The sequence below is a fragment of the Monodelphis domestica genome, chromosome 5 (genome assembly GCF_027887165.1).
Source record: "Monodelphis domestica isolate mMonDom1 chromosome 5, mMonDom1.pri, whole genome shotgun sequence".
Lineage (NCBI taxonomy): Eukaryota > Metazoa > Chordata > Mammalia > Didelphimorphia > Didelphidae > Monodelphis > Monodelphis domestica.
In genome coordinates, this window is record NC_077231.1 from 300,170,284 (window position 1) to 300,195,314 (window position 25,031).

The 25,031-nt window shown below is 37.9% G+C and overlaps 1 protein-coding gene across 8 annotated transcripts in view; it reads right to left on the bottom strand.

The window, feature by feature from the left end:
* NEK10 (NIMA related kinase 10) overlaps nucleotides 1-25,031 on the bottom strand; it is a 256,666-nt gene that overhangs the window by 231,447 nt on the left and 188 nt on the right. For 7 of the 8 annotated variants that reach the window (XM_056800368.1, XM_001380886.5, XM_007505191.2 and 4 more), the window contains exons 2-3: nucleotides 24,772-24,832; nucleotides 2,011-2,141 (exon numbers count right to left, since the gene is read on the bottom strand). In XM_056800368.1, the coding sequence (XP_056656346.1) occupies nucleotides 2,011-2,141; nucleotides 24,772-24,832 (192 nt within the window). The remainder of the gene's footprint in view (nucleotides 1-2,010; nucleotides 2,142-24,771; nucleotides 24,833-25,031) is intronic. The other variant, XM_056800367.1, reaches the window with a different exon arrangement.

The following is a 25,031-nucleotide window of genomic DNA, read 5'->3' on the forward strand; positions in this document are numbered from 1 at the left end:
GGGCTTTTAATACTTAGGGATGGGGTATCCATTCTAGGCACAGAGGAAATCAGGAAACAGGATATAAATACAGAGATAGCTGGATTGCTCAATGGAAAGAGCTCTGGCCTGGAGTGAGAAAGACCTGAGTTCAAATCCATATTTAGACACTTACTAGCTCTGTAAGCCTGGGCAGGTCATTTAACTTTTTTTTTTACCTCAGTTTCTTCATCTGTAAAAAAAGAAATACTAATAGCACCCACCTTGCAGAGTTATTGTGAGGATCAACTATTTGTAAAATGCTTAGTGCAGTGGCCAGCATGTAGCAGATGCTCAGTAAACGCTTATTCTCTTCTCCTCGGAGAAGAAGTGGACCTGAGAATATACACACTTCCCTTCTGATAGCCTGAGTTTATATTTTACACTAAATTCCATAAGAAATGAGAGGCCATTAGCAGTTTGGGGATTACAGGGGACACCAGGAAGATTAATTGGAAGCCACTAAAATGTACATTTCAGTTCTTTAAAGCTGCCCACAAGTACAAAGGGCTTCCTCAGGAGGTAATGGGTGCTCCATCACTGGAGGTCTTCAAATAGAACCTTGACCACTACCTGTTAGAGATGCTGTAGGGGGCAGTGGGCTTCTGCTTGGATCTGGGTTGGTTTCAGGACATCTCCTTCTAACAAGGTGGATGTCTCTAATTCCGTGAAATACAGGAAGGGAATTCTGGGGGAAACTGTGTTGAATAAACAGATTCAGGAGTCATTGACATCAAAAGAAGTGATTGTGGAGATCGTGGCAAGGGGACGATAGCTAAGTTCAAGGAAGAGAGAAAGATGGGGAGCTAGAAAGATTACCACAGCAATAGCTTTGGTATCCCAAGGGTGGGAAGAGATAATTAACAGTATCAAATGAGGAGGAGATATTATGGAGGCTGAGAAGAGAGCAGAGAGCATGAGACTAGACAATAAGAACATCTGTGTTAGAAAGGGATGCAGCAAAAACCTCCACAAAGTCAAGGATGATAGCTTTCTCTAAGTTTTGCATTGATACCAGGGCCCAGCCCAGTGACTGCAACGTCAACAATAAACATTTGTTGAAATGAGCTACCAGAACCCACTGCATGTCTCCAGAAGAGTCCAGTCCCCGAATGCTGGAGTCAAAGACAGACCAGAGTTGATTTTCCTATTCTCAGCTTTGCCAGACAAACATGAACAACTTTGAGACTAAGAGGGAAAATGAGCAGAGCCTTAAGGGGCCGGGCTCCAACTTCCCTATATATGTTCTCTAATTTTAGAAATGGCAAGCTCAAAAATGAAAGCAATGGCCCTCTAGGATCTATGAGGGTTCTTGCACCTAGCGCATGGGACATGATGGGCAATTACCAAATTCTCTCTCAGTTCCAAATTGATATTCTGGTCCATTCAATATTTATGTGGCACTGAGTGACAAGGTGCTTACGCACTTTAGAAAGGCAAAAGAACTAATTCTTAGAAGAGGCGTGGCATCCAGGAATGAGGAGTCTCCAGGAGGTCTGAGTGGTGATGGGGAGATTAAACACAGAGACAAGAGAGGCACATTCTAAGTCAAGGATGAACAGAGTCCTTTTCTATGGCTACCAACGGAAACTTTCTATTGTTGTGACTACCAGTTTATTTAATAACCACATCTACCCAGATTAATTGCTTCTTTTCTTTCTACTTTGTTACTGATGGGAAATAGATTCAAGTGCTATTCAGAATAAAGGTCAGATTTAAATTGGATCAAGCCAGATCAAAAATTGGAAAACTTTTCTTAGGAGAAGAAGGTCCAAATGTGTATATGAAAACACTGTGTACAAAAAACCTCCAGTCTTGTTCTGTCAGTGGTCCCTGAAATGATTTCCTATTTTATTTCCAGGCATGGGTTAAAATATTACATGCAACTATTCCAGTAAGGCTCTCCACAGAAGGCCATCCCAACCCCAGTCTCAGCTCTTTGAATAAGTCAAAGGCACACCAGAGGAGTCAAGCAGACATGATATTCCCTACCTAAAGTTTTCCAGTTCAACAGCCTCGGTTGACTCTTGCCATTGACCTCGACTTCTGTGTCCACCAGCTTTGATGGCGTGTTCAGATTTTGTCATGCTATTTTGGGCACTGTCAAAATTAATGGCTGGAAGCTGCAGAAAAGAAAACAAAAATGAAGAGGACAAAAGCTCATCTTTACATGGCACTTTCTTATCGCAAAGGTCTTTACGGCACCCCAAATATGAGAACAAAACATGGGAAGAAAGGAGCTGCCTTGCAGCATAGGTGTTTTCTGTCTAAGTCCCCAAAGAGGCTCAGAAGAAGAGCTCATCATAGCTATTGCCATCCATTTTATAATGCCTTTATGGGTTTACAAAGAACTTTACCTAAATTATCTCACTGGATCCTTGCAACAGTCCTGGGAGGTCAATGCCCTCATTATTCCTATTTTACAGATGAGGAACCAGAAGCTGAATTCATTTAAATGACTTATCCAGGGTCATTAAGTGTCTGAGGTAGGATTTGAACTAAGGACTTCTCAACTCCAAGTCCAGCAGTCTAATTACTGTACCATCTAGAAACCCTCAGAAAAGGGTCAAATCTGTAGCAATTAGAGCTAACTCCATGAGATAAGAAAAGAAATAATACTGGAGAACTTAAATACTTAAAACTCCAATTTTCTCTCAATAAGCCCCAGACCCCTGTTCCAACCACAGATCAGGCAAGGTCAGCACAACCTCACAGGCTTATGTTTCAGGATGCAGCTGTAGGAATTCATTTTCACTATAACTGGGGCTCAGGTCTGAATCCCACGATTCATCCCCAAGAGACAGAAAGCATTGTTTCTTGAAGAAAAGTCATTGAACCTGCATGGAAGGGAGATGGGGCAAAGATGTAACAGCCCAGAACTGGCAAAGGAGAAGTGGTTTCTGTGGCTAAGGAAGCCTTAGCTGAATGAGTCATCTCCACAGTTTATTGTGGGCAAGGAAGGAAGGAAGGATTGGATCCCCAAACTCCCTAAGGTGAGGCAGTTGAGGAGACACAACCTCAGGGAGTTGCCCAAGAGAAAGCTAAACATGAAAGTGAAAAGGGACGGGGTATGCCAAAGACACAGGAGGAATATCAGAGCCAAAGATAAGAGGAGGCCCTCAGAAACCATAAAAGTTCAAGAGAAGGAGGTAAATGAACAAGAAGATTCACCAAGACAAGAGAAAAATAATGAAAATTCAAATTCAAGAAGGCTAGAGTATTAAATAAACCATACCCTGAAGGAAAATGAATGTTAAAACTATTGAAAAAGAGAATTACATAGATTTCCCAAAGATCATAAGAATACAAGAAATTCTAGAACAGCAATGGCAAAACTTTTGGAGATGGAGTGCCAGGCCCTGCCCAAACCCCTCCCCAGATCAAGTGCTATTCCTACCCCCCACCAGGTGCCAGGCATGCCCCCACACCTTAACCCACACAAGGGAGGGGAAAAGTGCTCCCATTGGGCTGCTGGCTAAAAGGATGGGTGAAGTGAGGAATGTCCTCAGCAAGTGTAGAGATGGAGAGAAGAGCGACCCAAGTTCTCTGCTCCCCTCCTGCTCTGCTGCTGGTCAGCCACCCACTTTACCCTCTGTGAGCTCTCATTGGTCTCCTAGACAGAGAGTGGAGTAATGTGAAAAAAAATGTCATCAGGTGAGGTGGAGAGGGGGAAGGGAGCAGTTCCACCTGAGACCTTCTGCCTTTCTAGTAATGAACTTTGGGAGTGGGGGGTGGAGGAGAGGGAGTCTGTGTGCCCTTAGAGAGTGTTCTTTGTGTGCCATCTTTGGCACTTGTGCCATAGATTTGCTATCACTGCTCTAGAATGTTTCAAAAAAGATATTAAACTGTCAAAAGGAGATATTAGGATGGAAATCATGCCAGAAAGCAGAACTCTCCAAGTGGAATTAAAAAGGACAACAGAACTGAACATTTCCAGGGCAGTAGAAGCTATTAAAAGAAAAAAAGAAAGAAAGAAATAGAGCTGTAGCTCAAAAATATAGACAAGGATAAAAATTTGGCAGAAAAGAAGTAAAAAATAACTTTAAAAGAATAAATACATTTTATATGAATCAAGGTAACTAACAGACCTTAAAGAACATAAGTACATTTATAACAAGAATCACAGACTTCTCAAAAAAAGGTGATAAATTTAACAATTTGAATATCATATGGCATGGATTAATATAAGAGAAGTACGCAGTGTTTAAATGCAGGGGACAAAACATTGTTTAATTCTTTATTAAATTAAAACACTTCTGGAGGAAAATCTTATCCTTTAAACTCCAAACTCTGTAATGATTAAATTTCAGGATTTCAATTGAAACAGCAAATTTTGCAGACAGCTAATAGAGAAGCCTTCGTTTGTAAAGGAAGGTCAACTCTAAACACAGGAAATCAGAGAAAAGAATGGAATAGAATATGCCAAAGAAATGCAGAGATGCTCTTAAGCTAAATGGTATGCCCTGCAAGGCTGAATCTGATTATTAATGAAAAAAAGGTGAACCTTCAAAAATAAAAAGCTATTTAATTTTGGGACATTACAACAACAAAAAGCATTTTTCAAGGTGAGTTGAACATTTGTCATGCCCCAAACAAAACAAATAAAAAGCCTTCAAGAGAAAAAAAAACACAAGAAAGAAAAGTAAAGTACACTGAATCATTCATGAATTGGAAATTCTAGGAAAGAAAGTGGAAGGCACTATCAAAACAAATTATAAAGACTGTCTTTTATATAATTCCTTAAGGTTTCCAAAAGAGCTTACAGATTAAATCACATGATCCTATGAGCTAGGTTCCATTATTATCCTTTCCATTTTACAGATATGGAAAAGGAGACTGAGTATGGCTAAGTAACTTGCCCACCACCACACAGCTAGTACCTAAGAAATGATTTGAACACAACTTTTCCTAGATCTTTCCCTAAAGCCAAGGTGCCTCTTTTATATAAAAAGACATACAAATGGTAGAGAGAATGGGGAAAGACCTGTAAATGAAACAAAAGAAATGGAACAGAAGCAATTTCTCACATTTTGTATTTCAGAAGCTCTACCTCTCATGAAGGACATAGAGAAAATAAAGAAATATGAGTATGACCCACAAATGAGAGAATGGAATTTGAAATAAATTGCAGAAATAAAGAATAGGACAATAATGTAAATGAAAACTTTTTGGATGTTATTTACACTCAGGATGAAGATTACTGTTAGATCTATATATCCAGCCTTGGTCTTCCTTCTAAGATCCATTCTAGCATCTTCAACACCTTTTGGTCATTTTGAAATGGATGTTTCCCAAACAACTCAAACTCAACACAACCAACAACATTATCATTCCACCAAAATCAGTCCTCTTCTTGCCCTTTCTGAAAAGGGTACCACCACTCTTCCAGTCACTCCAGTAATCCTTGTCTCTGAGCTCACTCTTACACCATATATTCAAACAGTTACAAAGCATGTCAATCCAACCTTCATTAACATCTATCTCCTATATCCCTTTCTTGCACTGAACCATTACTCTAGTCCAGCCTTTCATTGCCTCTCACCAGTCCTATTTAAATATCTTCCCAATTGTTGTCCCTGTCTCAAGTCTCTCCCCAATCCAATTCATCACTGCCATCCCCGAAGCAAAGCCCTGACCATGTCAATCCCTGACTCAAAAGACTCCAGGGTCTCCCTACTACATGAAGATCAAATACAATGTTTTGTTTGGCATTTAAAGCCCTTCAAGACCTTGCCACAATCTACTTTTATAGCCTTACTTAGTTACAGCATTTTTCCCTTTAATATACATCAGACCCTGCCAAACTGGCCTTTTCTCTATTCCTCACACGTAGTACTCCATGTCCCATTTCCATGCTTTTGCCATTGTTGTTTCCTATGTTAAAATGTGCTTGTCCTCCTTCATAATTTCTACATCATAGAATTCCCAGTTTCCTCTAAGGTGAAGCTTACATATCACTTTCTACATGAAGCCTCTCTTGATGCTAGCACCTTCTTCCCCAAATTGTCTTTTTTCTATTTCATAAAGACTTAGATACATACATGTTATCTAGACCATAATCTCTCTGAATATAAGAATGTTTCCTTTTTTATCTTTGTATCCCTAGTGCCTAAAACTATTTATAGAATAAAGTAGGTAATGTCTATTGATTGACTGATAATAATCTGATAAAATCAAAGGAGCAGCACATAAGAAAATTTAGCAATTTTCCGTGTACAAGAAATGTATAGAAAATAAATAAATAAATAAATAAATGCAGAATTAAAATGAGAGGCTATAACAAAATTTCTTATGTACCATGTGATTTTCAAAAAAGCAGGAGTTGTAATCATGCTATCAGATAAATTAAAAATAAAAATATACAATGTCAAGAAAGGTAAACTAGGAACCTACATTATATCATTATCACATTAGAATGAAATCAAATCAAATAGCAACTAAGTTTATAATAAAAAAGTTCACTGAATTGAAAAAAAAACCCATAGATAATAAAAGAACAATAGTAGGAGACTTTAATAACCCTCTCTCAACATTGGAGAAACATAACAAAAATTAATGAAAATATATAACTGAATAGACTGGAGAATTTCTATTTTAAAGACTACATAATATCTTATGAATTGGAATATTAAAGAACAATTTTTCCCAGTGTCACATGGTATCTTGAAAGATATTGTGTAAGGGACAGAAAATTATAAATGTAAAGAGGCAGCATTTTTATGTAAATAAAAATAATATTTAATACAGAAAGCACAAAAAGAGCAATCTAAGTGGAAACTTAATATGACTCCCTGGATCAAAGCATAAATGATAGATAAAATTATTATCTGAAAAAGAGACATGTTAATTTTTTTTCAGGAAGCAACTATAGCTATTCTCAGAAAAAAGTTATATCTTTAAAAATCTACATTAACAAAAGAAAAGGGGATTAATGAAAAGTATATACAGTTTTTTTTTTAAACCTAGGTAATCAACAACAACAAAGGACATAAATGTTAAAACCTAGAGGAAAAATAAATAAAACAAAAATATAAAATGCTAGAAATTATAAACAAAAACAAAAGCCAGTTGTTTGGGGGAGGGGGATTAAAAAATGTTAAACATTTAAATTAACTTGGTTTAAAAAAAATAGAAAAATGAAAATGCCAGAATGAAAATTAACCAGATGGATGTATGGCATGAAAAAATAAAAATAATGACCAGAACTGAATATATACAATGACATATTAGCAAAACCAAGAATTTAAAGGAAAAAATAATTATCCTCAAAAATTATAAAATACTGAAATCAACCAAATACAGAAGAGTTATTAGGCAATTCAGTATTAGAAAATTAAATTGAACAAGTCATAAAGAAGCTATAAGCAGGAAAAATGACAATAACAAAGGCACAGAGAGATTTCTAGGACAATCCTATCAAGTATTTTAAAAGAAATGAATATTTATGCTTGTAAAAATGGAGATTTTGAACCCTAGACTTCAATACCCAGAAGTCCTTGGTATTTCCCAGAATTCCCTATAATCTCACCTGAGTATCCACCTGGGCAAGATCACAATTAGTATTTAACTGGCAGTAATGCCTTCCTCTCTCTCTTCCCTTGCAATGATGTAGTAAGTAAGCTAAGCGCGGGGATTATGAATGGGCTAATCAGCCATGGGCACAAACATGGTTATTATTTTGTATCCTTGATTTTCTAATAATCCTTAATAAGCCTCTCTTAAAATATAATATTTTTATTATTAGAGGTATAATTTGAAATTTAACATGCTACACCAATAATTATCAATAATTCAAAAGGAGAAAACATACTAGATATAATGCAAGAATGGTTCAACACTAGAAAAACAATTAACATAATTATATTAAAAACAAAAAATACCTGGTTATATCAGTAGGTGCAAAGAAAGGCTGACAAAAATACAAATCTTGCACACATAAAAACTCCATAGAGACATTAGTAGATAAAGAGGTATTTTAAAAATATGATTAAAAGTTATACATCTAGCATTATTTGCAAGAGGAAAATTCTAGCAGCTTTCCAGTGAGTGCTGGGAAAATTGAGAAAGTTCTTTCTATTTTCATTTAGGAGCTTTAGAAAGTCTAACAATAGCAATAAGACAAGGAAATAAATTATGGTGATCAGCACTGTCAAAGAGGAAACTATCTCTATATAGAAAACTATCTCTATATGTAAATTCCATGGTGATTTACCAGAAGAAAAAAGGACAAATAACTAAGACAATTAATGGCTATTATAATTAGTAACTAATGACAATATATAAAACATATAAATATCAATGATAATTCTATACTGCAATAACTAAGAGGAAATAAAAGAGAAATTTCATTCCAAATAATTTCATAATGTATAAAATATCTGAGTGTCAGTCTACCAGACATACTCAAGGCTTACTTATATATTCTCTTGACAGAACCAAAATAAGTATTAAATAATTGAAGAATATTTCAGATCGGATTCAAACTCATGACCTCATATTCTTTCCCACTGAATTCTCCCCTTTTCCAAATTTCACTATTTCTTGTTAAAGAAACCACCATTTTTACAGTCTCCCAAACTCCTAAATTCAGTATTATCCCCAACCCCTCATTCTGCCTCACCCACCTCTATCTCTACAAGAACATCTAACCCCTTCGCTCTGCTCACACCACCAATGCCCTAGCCTAGATAATCATCCCTCATTTGGGCCTTCTACTTGGTCTCTCACCACTCTGGTCCATCTATGTTGCCAAAGTGATTCCTTATTCACAGAGTCATAGTAATTCCCCTTCTCAATAGGCAACAGTGGTCCACTTAGTGCCTCTAGGATCAACTAGGAACTCCCTGGGTTAGTTTCCAAAGCTGGAAGCCTTCCAAAGCTCACTTGCAACTTCAACAGTTAATGTCCTTCCTTACGTACTTTGTATTTACTTGTATTTATTCTCTTTTGTTTCATTCTACATAGATTTATATACAAACTAGTCTTCCCATTAGAAGGTAAGGTCCTTGACAGGAAGGACTGTATCATTCACTGAATCTGTATCCCAGAAACCTGACACAATGTCTAGTACAAGGTAGCTACTTGTTAAATGCTTGTTGAGCCAATTATGGCTGTGGAATGTTCAAACACCATATTATGTGATGAGTGTTTTCCTTTTTTAATAAAAGAGAAGGCTTCCTGGGTAGGAGATGAGGAAGCATATTTTCTCTGGCTGTTTCTCCCACCTCAGCTCTAATTACTGACCTCCCTGCCATCTTTTAAGCTATAACTGAAATCCCACCTTATCCAGGAAGCCTTCCTTAGCCCCTATTAATTCCAGTACCTTTCTTCTGTTATTTCCTATTTATCCTATATTTAGTTTGTTTGTACAGATTTGTGTGCATATTGTCATCCTCATTTGATGGTGAACTTGAGGGGGAGGTCTCTTTAGCTTCTTTTTTTTTTTTATTTCCAGCATGTATACCTGGCATATAGTAGGGGCTTAATAAATTTTTATTGGTTTAAATAGTTGAAATTGGCTGAAGTTGATGAAAAAAGAAAAAAAATCATAAAAAAATGTCCAAAAGGATCTATGTTCTCATAAATTTAGATGTTCTTTCCAATAACGCAGATCACACCTATCCATGTCCACCCAATCTATGTGATTCTTTTCTATGTTCTCTCCGATATTTTCAGTAAAGGGACCCAACATGGAAGCCTTCATCACTTTCTTCTGGCATTGAAAAGATGCCAGTAGGGCACTTTGGTTGGCTACTGGTGTTCCCTTTTGCTTGTCTACATATTATATCTTTTTTCTCCTTATTTTTTATTCTATTTTATTTATAATAAAATAAAATTTATTTTATCATAAATAATAATTATTTATTATTTATTAAACTACTTTTTTCTAATATCGTTATTCATTTTTCATGATGAATTACTAGTTTAAAGACCTAAGAACTGAGATGTTTTAATTTCATGTGATATATTTTTCTCATTAGTATTCTGTTTTAACTTTTTACTAATTCTGATCCATAGTGTATCAAATGTATGCATGGTGGATCAAGATAATGGTCCAAGTATATGCAAACAACTGATTCAGGAATGACTTTTCTAATTTGGAAAATGAGTCAATTATTTGAATAGTAATTTATGATCTTCTATCTGCTTCTCAAATGCTTTGATCATTGAAATACTACAGCATAGAATCCATCCAGGTATGGAAGCACCCTAAGAAGAAGCTCAGATATAGCATGCCCAATGGTGGCACAAAAAACCTAGCACTTCCATGAAACTAATGAGGATGATATCTAGGCTAATAATTATGCATCAGGTTGTATGTTACTTTTTGTAATTGTAATTGTAATTGTAAAATTACTTTTAATTTCTCAGCAACACGTTTGAATCTTTATGATAAAATCTCTCCCTAAGCTATCAGTTGAACCCCCACTGGATAGTGTATGTTAATCTTATTTCTACTGAAGCCTCTGATAGAAATAGACTATAAAAAATGCCTACTAAATCACCTCCCAGTCTTTGGGGATACACATTTCACTAGGGAATATTTCATTTCTTTTCCTTTTAAGAATTCACTTTCTGGAATAGGTGTGGTGAAATGACTATTAGAAAGAAAATAAGATTCGATTCTCTATGACAATCACAGATAAATTCCATAAGGAAGTTCCTGTGTTCATTGGGAGATGTATTGGGGGAGAAGACGTAAGGACTTAAGGTATGAAAGCTAGAAGGAAGCATAGTTTTCATTTAGATATTAATGTTCCTGACAAATATGGAAATCTGCTTTACATGATTATACATATTTGTATTTGGTTGTTGGTTGGTTTGTTTGTTTGTTTGCCCTCTCAATGGGTAAGAAAATAGAATTTTTTAAAAAATATCTTAATGTTCTCCTTAGATTGCCTCTTTCTAAATCAATGGAAAATAAAGGAGTCTTCCACTGAAGGCATACTCAATTTGTGGAAAATGCAGGTTTAGGAAATAAGGGAAGATTATCCTGTTTACAAAAGGATTTACCATAGATTTCCTTTACTGACCCTTTTATGAATGCTTTTGAAAAAAAATAAATTTATTAAGAAATTTCAATTTTTAGAAATGTTTTGTCTTCACTGCAACAATATTTGAGTACTTTTTTTCACCGTAGCCTTTGGGGCATCCCCTTTACAAATGAGCCACCAGAATACTCACCTCAGCAGCAAGCCACTCTTTGGACCAGCACTCATTTTTTTGATGACTGATAAGTTCATCATAAAAAAATTTAATTTTTTAAAAATTAAACTAAGGATTAATTGGAAGGAAAAAGGCATCTAAACCTCATTCATCTCTACCAATGTATTTACTTTTGCCAGCAAGCAAAATGACACATTATTTTAAAACAGCAGATCTAATCTAACAGTATTTAAACTCAGTGGGTACATTATTTCACAGGTTATCACAACACCAAAAAGGGAGGGTATCCATAAGGGAATACATGTGGCCAGGAAATATGCATGAGGAAATGAATGCAAAAAACCCAGGTGGCCACATTTTAGGAATGGCTGCAGATGCTGAGCACCTGATGTCTTGTGGCAGTATTATCCTACTGATCACGGTTGATCTCTGCTTAGTGTGTTGTTTCTGACAAACATTATGCAGTTCATCTCATGGGCTTTTCATCTGCTCCTTGATGGACATTTCCTTTTTTTTTTAATTTGTAACATTTTAATTAATTAATTAATTTGAAATATTTTTCCATAGTTACATGATTAATATTTTTCCCTCCCCTCCTCCCACCCCCTCCTGTAGCCAATGAGCAAATCCACTGGATTTTACATGTGTCATTGGTTGAGACCTATTTCCATATTGTTGATGTTTGCACTAGAGTGATCATTTAGAGTCTACATCCCCAGTCCTATCCCCATCAAACCATGTGATCAAGTAGTTGTTTTTCTTCTGTATTTCTACTCCCACAGTTCTTCCTCTGAATGTGAATAGTGTTCTTTCTCCTAAGTCCTGATGGACATTTCCAGTGGTTTCAAGGTTACTGAGTTTCTTTCTGCTATCAATTTCTGGACTTCAATTCCCCAGGACCACCAGTCAATCATTTCAGCTCCCAGGTGCTAGGGTGTAATAAGAAATCTTATTTTTGATAAGCTGACAACTCTTCAATCATATGACCCATGAGCCACCATAACTTGGCTGAGGAGGTATTGAAGAAAGTCAGGGAGGGTGCCCAAGCTGAGTTTTAATAATTTAATTCTCTGGGTCACAGGCAGAATCAGACCTTTATCCCAGATAGTATTTGACTTAGGTTTAGAAATTCCCCATAAATTACATTTCATTATAGGGATCTGTCCCCACAAAAGCTATGGAGGTAGGGAGTTGTCTGTCCAGGGAATACTGGGAAAATCACTCCCAAGACTATTTCCAGATTGGCATGTAAATTAAGTGAAATCAGAACAAAAGCTAAAACAAAAAGGAAAGGTTATTGCCCCTTGTCTTCTTGGTTACATCCCTGTCTACCAGCCAACAATGAATAAATATAAACCAGGTCTTAGTGTTATATTCTGGTTAAAATACTTGGAACATTCAGAAGTCATTCTTTCAAAGTTTAGATTGGCTGCCTTAGGAGGGCAGTTTTGCCTAGCCCAAGAAGAAATGAAATTATTGGGAGCTCAAAATCAAGGAGAAGGACTTTCTTCTCCAAGGAGCAGTTCTAACTCATTTCAAGAGACAGAGGAGAGTCTCAGCAATTCAGCTCAGCTAAGAAGGCTAGAAAGCAGAGTCTACAGCAGCAGCAGATGAAAGTTGTTTTCCAGAGGAGCTGAACCTCAGCCTTATTTATAGTGGCTGGTGACTTGCCATTCAACTTAGTAAGACAAACAGAGAAACCTTTGGTACAATAGTAAGATTTACTCCTCTTATCTCTCTCCTTTATGTTTTAAAGCTACACCCAATAGGAAACACTGTTTACTCCTAAGCATTTCTCTGCCCTTTTAAATTTGTTTTCTGGCTATTTATATTTTTAACATTTCTCTAGATAGAGAAGTTCATTTTAATCGTACTGGGAATCAATGTCTTTAATACAGAGAATGTGCATATGGAAAGAAGTCAGGGGATATTTACCAGGCACAGTTTAGCCAGCTGGGAAGCCTCATTTCTATCCAAGGAATCAAAAAGGTATCTGGGATCCCAGGACTTTTATGACTTTTAATTTTTAAGCTTTCTAAATTTGGAGTAAAAAGAAGCCACATAAAATTGAGGCCCATATTCTAGACTCAAAATCTCAGCATACTGTGAACAAGAGGTCTTTGGGCTTTTTCCAATCCCTAGTCCAAAAGATTTATGCCACTACAGGCTTAGTCCCAATCCGTGGACTTAGAAAATACTGTATGAGAATTATAGACTCGGGGGCAGCTAGGTGGCTCAGAGGATTGAGAGTCAGGCCTAGAAATGGGAGGTCCTGGTTTCAAATCTAGCCTCAGACACATCCTATCTGTGTGACCCTGGGCAAGTCACTTGACCCCCATTGCCTAGCCCTTACCACTCTTCTGCCTTGGAGCCAATACAATATTGATTCTAAGCCAAAAAGAGAGTAAGGGTTAAAACAGAAAAACACCAGAATTCTAGACTCAACACTTTTTTGAAAGTCAACAAGGTCTTTACTAATCATCTGCTACAATCTCATTTTAAAGAGGACAAAATGGAGTCCAAAATAGGTCACATAACTTGCCCACAATTGAGAGTTATCTATCATCTGGAATGTCCAAGAGGGCTAGGATCTGAGTCTCTGGCTACCCACAGAACAGTCCTTCCTCAAAAAGTAAACCAGTCCTGGAAAGACTTATGAGAAATGATGCCAAGTGAAGTGAGCAGAGCCAGCAGAACAATATATGCAGTAACAGCAATAATGCATAATAATCAACTGTGAAAGACTTCGCAATTATCAACAAGGCAAGAAAGCCAGACAGCTCTGAGGGACTCCTGACAAAAGAAGGCTATCCACCTCCCCTAGAAGGAACTAAGAGCATTCAAATTGATTGAAGCCTGCCAGTTTGAAGCTTACCAGCCATTCTTCCCTTTATTTCCTCCAGGAATTTTTCTCTAGTGTAAGTGACATGTCGTCTTCCACAAAGTGATGAACAGAGAAATGTAGATTATATGATAATATATGTAATATATTAACCCTCTAAGAGAGAAGTAAATAGGGGGCAACTGGATAGCTCAGTGGACTGAGAGCCAGGCCTAGAGATGGGAGGTCCTGGGTTCAAATTTGACCTCAAACACTTCCTAGCTGTGTGACCCTGGACAAGTCACTTGACCTTCCCTTGCCTAGCCCTTATTGCTCTTCTGCCTTAGAACCAATGCATAGTAAGGATTCTAAGACCAAAGGTGAGGGTTTAAAAAAGAAAAAAGCTAACTCTGTCTTCCTTGGATATTGGAGGCTGGGGGGGGGGGGGGGAGGGTAGAATTTGGTAGGTTCCATGTAATTAGATAACTGTCAATGATAGCGAGAACACTGCCTGCATCTTCCTAGCATCACACTAAACCTTCCAAATGTTAAAGATAAATGACAATGCAATCCTGTTATCTGTTTTCCTTTGCCTATGGAACAATTCAGAATGAGCTGTGAGAGTAGCAATATGGCATGGGAAAGAATGTGATACACAATGCTTTGGAAAAATTCATTTCCCTTAGGTTCTAATGAGCCAGTATGACAGGAACCCGATAGGAGATAAGAGTATGCATGTCTAGACTGTGCAGAAAAATCTTGGATAATTAGGAAGAATTGAGAGTAGAAGGTCAGCCTGAATTGAGAACAAATATGAATTATAGAATACAGCAGTGAGCTGAAAATATGGCACTCAGATAGCCGGCCCTTCAGCCTTCTGAAACAGCCACAGTTGAAGAATTAAACAAAATGCTTGGGAAAGCAGCCAAGATGAAACTCCAAAATACAAATGGATCTGTGGACCAGCTCATCACCTTGGATGCCCTCTCCAAAAACATAGAGCACCTCCTCCCCACAAGGCCAGTCCTAGCTGACGCTTGTCTACATCCTCTTCATTCCACACAGGAAGACCACCCAATCAACAGGCTGAAGCCCCCCATTCCTGTCTTCTGACCCCGAGAAGACCTCAGGAGAGCCCTTGGCTTGTACACCTGGCCTCTCTTATCCTAGAGGTGGACCTCCTCCATCATAGTGGAAATGTTTTTAGCTAACAAACATGCCTCTAATGCATGCTTTCCCTGGTGTTTCTAAGCAAAGGGTCCTCACCAGAGTTATTTCTATTTTTACCATCTTTCAAAGGATGATGAGTTATTTCTATATATGCATAGAAGATACCATAAGTGGTGAGAGACCTGAAGGCAGCATTTTGCTCTCCCAATTCGAATGCCTTTTTTCATCATCAGCCAAGAGCGAGGGGCAGCTAGGTGGCTCAGCAGATTGGGAAGTTTAAGGAAATAAATCTAGCCTTGGATTCTTCCTAGCTCTGCGACTCTGGACAAGTCCCTTAACCTCCATTGCCTAGCCCTTACTGCTCCTTTGCTTTGGATCAATACTTAGTATTGATTCTATGAAGGTGATGGTTTAAAACTAACATGCAGTGAGTTCGGTAGGTCCTTATATTCTCTTTATCTTTCAGTCACAAAATGATAAAGATGTGATCCATTATTGAATGTCTCTTGTGAACGCCTACTAGTTTCTTTCAAACACTCTCAGTAAAGATGCCTTTGATTCAGATCTGAATGACACTCAGAAATATTTTGTAGATAGATGGAAGAGTAGACATATGTTGCTAGTTGTTGATATTTTGGGGAGGCACCTATTTTGTTGTTGTTGTTCAGTCATTTCAGTCATGTCTGACTCTTTGTGATCCTATCTGGGGTTTGTTGGCAAAGAAACTGGAGTGGTTTGCCATTTCCTTCTCTGGGTCATTTCAAAGATGAGGAAACTGAGGAAAACAGGACTGAGTGACTTGCTTGGGGTTACACAGCTAGTAAGTGTCTAAAGCCAGATTTGAACTTACAAAGATGAATCTTCCTGACTTTAGGTCTGGTACTCTATCCATCACTATTTAAAGTCCAAATTTTTTTCCACACTTTTGGTATCTTCCCCCTACTTTAGATACCTTGAACATTGATCTCCCAATGCCTCACGATTATTTCTTCTACAACAAAGATCACCTCTACAAACCCTTGGCCCAATCTGACTTTTTTCTCATCTTTACTCTCTTTAATGCCATTTATATATCTCTTAGAAGCACATCCTGGACTGTGAATGTTAAGGTCCATTGCCCTTAAAGGTGAAAACATATTTATTATAAAATTCTTTGCAAGATCTCCATTTTTTTATCTGCTGTTCATTGTGTTTTTGTCCTTAAATATCCCCAAGATAATTTCATTCCGTTGGATATCTTGCCAAGCTTTCTTTAAACTAGACTTGTTCCCCTGTTTCTATCTAGTTTATATGATAATACCTACCATGCTCATCTATCTTCCTTTTCCATTATATTTTATGAATAAATGTGTACTTTAACATAATTCAGCATGAATAATTATTTAAATAAGTCAGGTGAAGATTGTTTTTGTTGCCCTCCCCAATCTTTTTTTTTTTTCATTTTGATGCTTTGTATTGATTCTGATTATTTCACCTAGTAAATCAGTGGTGTGACTACACCCAAACAGATGAATCAGGAATGACTCTACCATCAGTAACCAGTCATTTGCTGTCCTCGAAAAAATAATCAATTTCGTTCCTTGGAATATTATGGTGTGTCTGCCATATCCAGCATTCTCTTAGCCATTTCTTTTAAAGAGAGAATTTCATTATGTAAAAGAGTGAGGTTTCTGTGGATCCTATAAATCTTTGGCCTCTCTTTCACTTATTCCTGATGCATATTTTCTAACTTAGTTTCACCATCTTCACCTTCCCTTTGCAATCCAGCTGCTAGCTTCAGTGTTCAAATGAAACTGCTCTCTCTAAAGCCACCAATAATCTCTTAATGGCTAAAAAAACTGTTAAGTCTTTTGTCAATCCTCATCCTCCTCATCCCAAGTGCTACACTGGACACTTCTGGACACTCTCCTCCCAGATAGTCTCTATGGATTTTTGTGACACTCTTTCTTCCTGCTACAACTCTAACCACTCCTCCTGTTTCTTTTTTGCTAGCTCATTATTTTTTTTAAACCCTTACCTTCTGTCTTGTGTATTGGTTCCAAGGCAGAAGAGTGGTATGAGTTAAGGCAATGGTGTGACTTGCCCAGGGTCACACAACTGGGAGGTGTCTAAGGCCACATTTGAACCTAGGATCTTCCATCTCTGGGCCTGACTTTCAATCCACTGAGCTACCCAGATGCCCCCTTGCTAGCTCATTATTCACAGCAAGCCCTGTAGCTATTGGTTCAAGGACCTGTTATCTTCCCTCTCTCAATCTCTCATCATCTCCATATCATTTAATTTGCTATCTCTATGCAGATGATTCCCAGATCTACAGGTCTAGCCTCAGTCTCTCTCCTGAACTCTAGTCCCACAACACCAATTGCCTATTAGACATTTCAAAATGGAGATCCTGGAGACATCTGAAATTCAACTCATTCTCTTCTTCCCCAAACCCTCCCTCTTTCAAATTTCATTGTTTCTGTGGGAGGCATCACCAACCTTCCAGGCTCAAAGATTCATAACCTCAATAATCTTGGAATTATCCTCAATCCTTCACTCTCCCTTAGCCCAAATATCCAGTCAATTCCATAACATCTCTTGTTCCCACTCCATTCTTTCTATCACTCAGTGGCCATCTTAGCTCAGGTCCTTATCAACCATGGCCTCAATTCCTACAAGAGCATTCTTTTGGTTTCCCTGTCTTAAGTCTTGGGCAACTCCATTCCATCCAACAAACTGTGATCCAGCCAAGCAGTCTTTCTCTCTGTTCTTCAAACATATCACTCCATCTCCCATACCCATACTTCTGTCTATCATTCATCATCCCTAGGACAGATTTTCTATTCACCTTCACTTCATAGAGTCTACCTTCTTTCAAGTTGTAGCATAAGCACCTCCTTTTACACAAAACCTTTCCTGGTCTCCCCACTCCCTCCTATGGCTAGAGTCTTCTTTCCCAAACTACTCTGTATTTAACTATGTGGTCTTTATTGCCTTTTTTTAGTCTATGTACACATTTTTAAAAAAAGTTTTATATTCTATCTTGGAATCAAAACTAAGCAGTAAGGTCTAGGCAATGGGAATTAAGTGACTTACTCAGGGTCACAGCTAGGAAGTGTCTGAAGCCAGATATGAACCCACTGAACTTCCCATTTCTAGACTTGGTTTGAGCCACCTACCTATCCATATATAAATATAAATATATATATATATATATATACACACACACAATTATATATTTATATTTATTGTCTTATTCACTAGGATGCAAGCTCCTTGCCAAGTTGGAATTAGTTCATTCTTGGAATTTATTTCCTCAGTGTCCAGCACAGTGCCTGGCACATAGTAAGCCCTTTTATAAATTAGTCAACTGACTGCTTCTCATCTTTGTATTGAGGTCATGGTCACTGAGTATCAGAAAGAGGGAGATTTCATTTGAAATGTCTCACCAAACTCTTTCCAGGGTTTCTCTGTCTCTTTTTCATAAATGAAGAATGTTGGTAGAGGAGCTACTCATTTCCTTGTGTATAATTAAAATCTTCTCCCCAGAACTCTTTTTCCCAGCTACCCTTTTTGTCCTCACCTTATGTGCTTATGCTTTGAAGATAAAGTTGTGGGTGTCACTCCTCCCTCTCTCTTTTTTTCTCTCCCGGGAAGGCAGTTGTGAAGGTGGGTTAGAGTCAGGCAGGAGAACTTTACTAAGAAAAACATGGTTTTTCTTAGGCTTTATACTTTTGTTCTTTTGTTTCTTCTATTTCAAGTGATTAATAATAAACCTTATAAAATCTAAAACTTGGAATTATTGATAGTAATTTAAATTTAATATTTTGTGGAGTGTTTTTTGTTTCTTTGTTTGTTTTTTACAAATAGCCACCAGGAGCATCACCATATGAGATGGCCCCAATATCCCATGAAATGTGTTCTTGTTGCCTTTGGTCTTACTAACTCCTTCATCTGCCCATGAAAGGAGATTCTGGGAATCACTTTTCCATGGAGCTATGCAGCATTCCTCTTATCTTCTGGTTTTGATCACAGCAAGAATATCAAGATTGATATGAATAATTTCCCTAGGATTATGTCCATTCACTGATCTCTGGACCAAGAGGTTACCTTTAGACTATTAGGGACAAAGTTAATGTTTACAGATGGTCTGAAATCTGTGAGATTCTTAGCTCTGGAAATCTGTTTTTGCCCTTATGCCAGAGAAGAGGGGTCAAATGGCATTAGGAGCCATTTTGCATTTACAATTGTTTAATGCGTCACCAGAACTAAAGAATTAATGACCAGACTACTGGTGACAAGTTCCTGCATACTGTGCTAGGTGAGTCCCAAAGTCTATTGCTAGGAGTGGATGCCAAGCTTTCCTGGCATGATAGAATCTATCAGGGCTCGTGTTCTGTTGACAGAGCCTTGAAGAATCTAGGGTCACTGCTATGCCACTGTGAATCACAGGAGTAAACTCTATTTATGCTATGTTGGACAAAAGGTAAAGCACAAAAGTAAAAGCAATAAGAGACCCAAGTCTTAGTAGTAATGGAAAAGAGGCTCAGGAGTCTGAGGCATAGCTAAGGATGAGAAACAAAGTGGCCTGGAAACTTTTAACATCAGGAATCACATAATCATAGAATTCCAGCCAGGAAGAATATATTTAGTAAAAGCCCTTTATCACTACTAATTGTAGCCTTTTTCTCATCTTTACCTCAATTTTCAATCACCTGCAATTCTGCTTCTTTCTAAAGTCACCAATGATATTTCTTGCAGAATTGACCTCAGTGTACCATTTGACTTTGCTGACACACTCCCCTATGGCTACCCACTTCTCCTCCCTGGGTTCTCATGATGCCACTCTCTCAGGATCACTTCATTCTACCCTATTCCCTTCTTTCCTATCTCTTGCAGTAACACAGTTCCTGTCTTGGCCCCTTTAGGTGGGCTCTCATTTCTCGACATTCTCTTACTTGGCAATCTCATTAGCTCACAGAAATTCAACTATCATGGATTGCTAAGCCTATGACTCCCACAAATCCAGCTCTGCCACCTACTCAGAGATCTAGTCCCCCATCACCAGCAGTCTTCAGGATATCTCCAATTAGGGTTTCACCATCATTCCCCTTCAGGCCACTCTTCCTACTAACATACTCACTTCTGTCAAACTTGACACAATCTCCGGGTTCTCACTTCTTGGGCAGGGAGGTGGGGTAGTGGATAGAGCAAGGAGTTGGGAGCCAGGATATTCTGGAGTTCAAATCTGACCTCAGACATTGCTATCTGTGTGACCCTAGCCAAGTCACTTAATCCTGTTTGCCTCAGTTTCCTCAACTATAAAATGAACTGGAGAAGGAAACGGAAAACCACTTCAGTATCTTTCATAAGGAAACTCCAAATGAGGTCATGAAAAGTCCGACATGACTGAAAAACAACTAAACACACAGACTTCATTCTCACTCACACACTCCACCTCCCCCCATATCCAATCAGTTGTCTAATCTTGCTAAGTATAACTCCCTTTTCTCCACTCACATAGTCATTACTCACCTCCCCTCACTAGGATCATTGCAATAATAGCTTCCTCACTGGTCTCTTTACATCTAACTTCTTCCCTCTACTCAGCTACTATACAGATGATGCTAAAATATAGATCTTGTTACTTCTATGGTCAAGAAGCTTCAGCAGCTCCCAATTACTTCTAAGATCAAATAAAACTCCTTTACCTGGCATTTAAAGTCCTTCGTATCTGGCTCCAGCCACTTTCCAAGCTGATTATCCATTTCTCCCCACATGCACTCTCTGCTTCAGACTAACCTACCTGCTTGCTGCTCTTTTATAAGATTATTCACTTACAAAAATGAATAATATGGAAATATGTTTTGCCTGATAATACATGTATAACCCAGATTGAATTGCTTGTCAGCTATGGGAGGGGGAAGGTAAGAAGAGAGGGAGACAATTTGGATCATATAACTTTGGAAAACTTAGGTGGAAATTTGTTATTAAAATATAAATAATTTTTAAAAAGAGAGAGCCACAAAACAACAACAACAAAACACATCATCTTTACCCAAAGTAGCAATTCTTCTCATTGCTGCATCTGCCTTCTGAAGCAAGAAATTGTAGAAAAGTATAAATTTGGTCAGATAGTCTATTTTTCGTGGTCTGAGATTTCTGTCAGACAATGAATCAACTAAAGTTACTTACCACTAGTGAATAAAAATCTTAGTAAGTACTAACTGTGTGCCAAGTACTTTACTAATCGCTCTGTCTTGCCACTGTGCAAGTTTTTATTTATATTAGAAAAGTATCATCCATATCCTCCATCTGGCTGGGTGATTTGGATAATAATTCCATAAAAATTTCATTTCTTTTTCCCTATTCAAAATCAGGCTAGAAAAGATGACAAAAAAAGAAAAAAATTTCAAATAAGCTGTGGGAAACAAGGCACATCAGTACACTATTGGTGGTACAAGTAATTGGTCTAGCCATTCAGGATAGTCATTTGAACCATGCTCAAAAAAGTTACTAAATTATGCACATTAGACCCATACCACAAGGAAATCAAAGAAAGGAAAAAAAGACCTATCCATGTAAATATATTTATAGAAATTTTTCATGATAACCCCAAATTGGAAACTAACGAATGTTAGTTAGTTTACGAATGTGACGAACAAATATTCTGTTTACGAATGTGACAGAATATTATTGTTCCATAAGAAATAATGAAATAGTATCAGAGGAAACTGAAGCAATCCCTAAGAACTTGATATAAAGTGAGCAGAACCAAGAAAATTGTATATGCAAATAACAACATTATAGAAAAAACACCTTTGAAGGACTTTAGAATTTTGATCAACACAATGATAAGCCACTAGTACAAAAGAATAAAAGTACAACATGCCACTCTCCTTCTGATAAAGAAGTAATTAGTGGGCCTCTAGGTGTCAAAAGAAGAGAATTGCTTCCCTCATTTGTTTTGGGTTTTGTTTTTGTGTTTGCATATCCCTTCCTTTCCTACATAGTCTACCTGTGTCAGGGAGATAGTTAGAGAAGAAGAATTTTATTTTATTGACGGGGAACACCCAAGAAAGGGAACTCCCACCAGCAGCTTGGCTCCTTCTCTGCAATCTAGGTTCTTAGAGCAGTGGTTCTTAACTATTTTGTGCGTTAAAAAATATCTGGTCTTGGAGCTGGGTGGCTCAGTTGATTGAGAGTCAGGCCTAGAGATAGGAAGTCCTGGGTTAATCTGGCCTCAGACACTTCCTAGCTGTGTGACACTGGGCAAGTCACTTGACCCCCATTGCCTAGCCCTTACTGCTCTTCTGCCTTGGAACTGATACACGGTATTGATTCTAAAATGGAAGATAAGGGTTTAAAAAAAAGAGGTAATTAACTTAAGATTCAGAAAGAATCAGACATTTCTGACACAGCCAATCTTGGAATTTGTTTTGCCAAACTAGGCAGCTATAGATTGAGATGTATATTTTACAGGGATTTTTTGAAATTTGTTTAATTGAGGGATGGAAAAGAGATTGGAGGGCCATAATTTTTTTCAAAAAGATCATAAAAAAGCATTTTAATCACAAATTCTTTAGAGACAAAGTTATTAATTAAATCATTCTAAGCATCTTTGTGAAAGAGAAAATCCAAAGGTACAGAAATCCATCTGAATCCCATGCCACAAGTCATTTTCATTACAGTCTATGGTGTTCCTAAACAAAAGACAAAATTCTATATAAGGTAAAATATGGTCACAAAATTCTGATACATTTTCATTTATCTAAAAAAGGACTATAGTCAATCAACTCTCAGCACCTTTAATGAGATAATATTTGTAATGGGCCCATTTTAGGTGCTTGATAAATACTTGTTCCTCAGAAAATAATTTACCTAAAACCATTCAACTGCTCTTTAAACTCTCCTTCTAATGATTCTCCCATTTCCTTGGTCAAAGATGAACACCAGAAATGTTTTCTGAATTAATCAAAGAGGTTCTTCCTTCTCTTGGCCTAGGAGGAGTTCACTTCTGGGCTGATCATTCTTCTCTCTCTTTAAAAACTGGATAAGGCTTTGATAAGAATGAAGCAAAAATATTTCATGGAGGGGCATATTCCAGACCTGATAGTTCTAAGAAGGATGGATAAGTTTTCTCATTCAAACCAGCCCAAGGACTTCAGACTACCATTTTGTGACATGCAATCTAAAAAGGAGTCCACTTAATGGGTACTCTTAATGGCAAAAGACTTGAAGGCATTGCCACCATGTTGGATAAGAATCAGCATTCAAAATGACCTAAGAATAGACTGGATCATACAAACCTGACATGATGAAATTTAAGTGAGATTATTTACAAAATTTGCACTCTGTGTCTGTGTGTGTGTGTGTGTGTGTGTGTGTGTGTGAGAGAGAGAGAGAGAGAGAGAGAGAGAGAGAGAGAGAGAGAGAGAAAGAGAGAGAGAGAGAGAGAGAGAGAGAGAGAGAAACAGATAGAGAGAGAAATGCAAATGTACAATCAAGGAACACTTGGTTTAAAAATGTTTTCTGTGAGAACAACCTGTGAGATTTAGCAAGCTTTAAGTTCAACAGAGCAGCTAGGTGGTGCAGTGGATAGTGGGCTGGGCCTGGAGTAAAAACAACTCAACTCCCAGAGTGCAAATCTGGCCTTGGGCACTTGCTAGCTGACCCTGGCAAAGTTATTTAACCTTTTTGCCTCAGTTTCCTTCTCTATCAAATGAGCTGGAGAAGGAAATGGCAAACTACTCTAGCATTTCTGCCAAGAAATCCCCAAATGAGGAGTTGGACACAACTGAAAAACAATAGAACAACAACATTCAATACAAACCAGCAGTGGGAATTGGCTTTCCCAAGAGCTAATGTAACATTAAGCTAAATGAACAAAAATGAGATCCCAGAACAAGAGAGTCAATGATGGCACCATGATCTGTCCTGGTCAGACAATACCTGGGGTAACATGTTCAGTTCTAGAAACTGCTTTTGAAGAGGAAAACAAAACAACAGAAAGAGTATCAGCTGAGAAACTAACCCATATCCAAAAGGGGGACACCAGGAAAGGCAAGGATGCCCGCCATGTGACATGAGTCATAGGTGAAAGAACTTTAAGGGCTGACTGACTGGAGAAAGAAAAGACCAGCAAGGGATGTAACAGTCGTCACAGAACATCTAAAGGCAGGCCAAGAAAAGAACTCCACAGGGTAGCACTGATGGGGGATATCTGTAGGAAGGCCAATTACAGCTCAACAAGAGAACATTTGTAATTAGAGGTCTTCAAAAATGAAATGGACTGCCTTGGGCAGTATTGAGTGCCACATCATTCAAAGTGGTCAAGAAGAGATTGGATGCCTGGTGAGGAGGTTGTAGGATGGGAAAAGGAACCTGTATCTGATGTTCTCTCTAAGGTACTTTCCACCCTCTTGCTTGGTTGGGTCTCTCAGTGTCCCAGGAAACTCTCAAAGGCACAGTGTTGTGGAGCTAAGACTCATCTGTCCTAGTAGAGGGACTGCCTCCCAGGGAACTCCCTTCACCAGTTGAACCACAGTCTGTTTAAAATGAAATGTACCCTCTCCTCTCACCACATGTATTCTTCAGATCACCAGGAAAAATACCTGTTGTTTGCTTGACTGAACGTTCAACAGGCACCGAAGTCTTTTAAGATCTGAGTAGTCCCTAGGAAAAAGAAGAAGGCCAACTTAACAAAACTGTGTCTGGGAAGAGCTATGAAAGTCACATTACACATGCCTGATGACATTACCCCCTGGGAGGGAGACTTTGACTGCCATGCATGGCAGAATGCCAGATATCATCACAAGTTAGACAGTCAGCTCTGTGGCCCCGAGTAATAGCTGTCAAACAACTCCAACAGAAC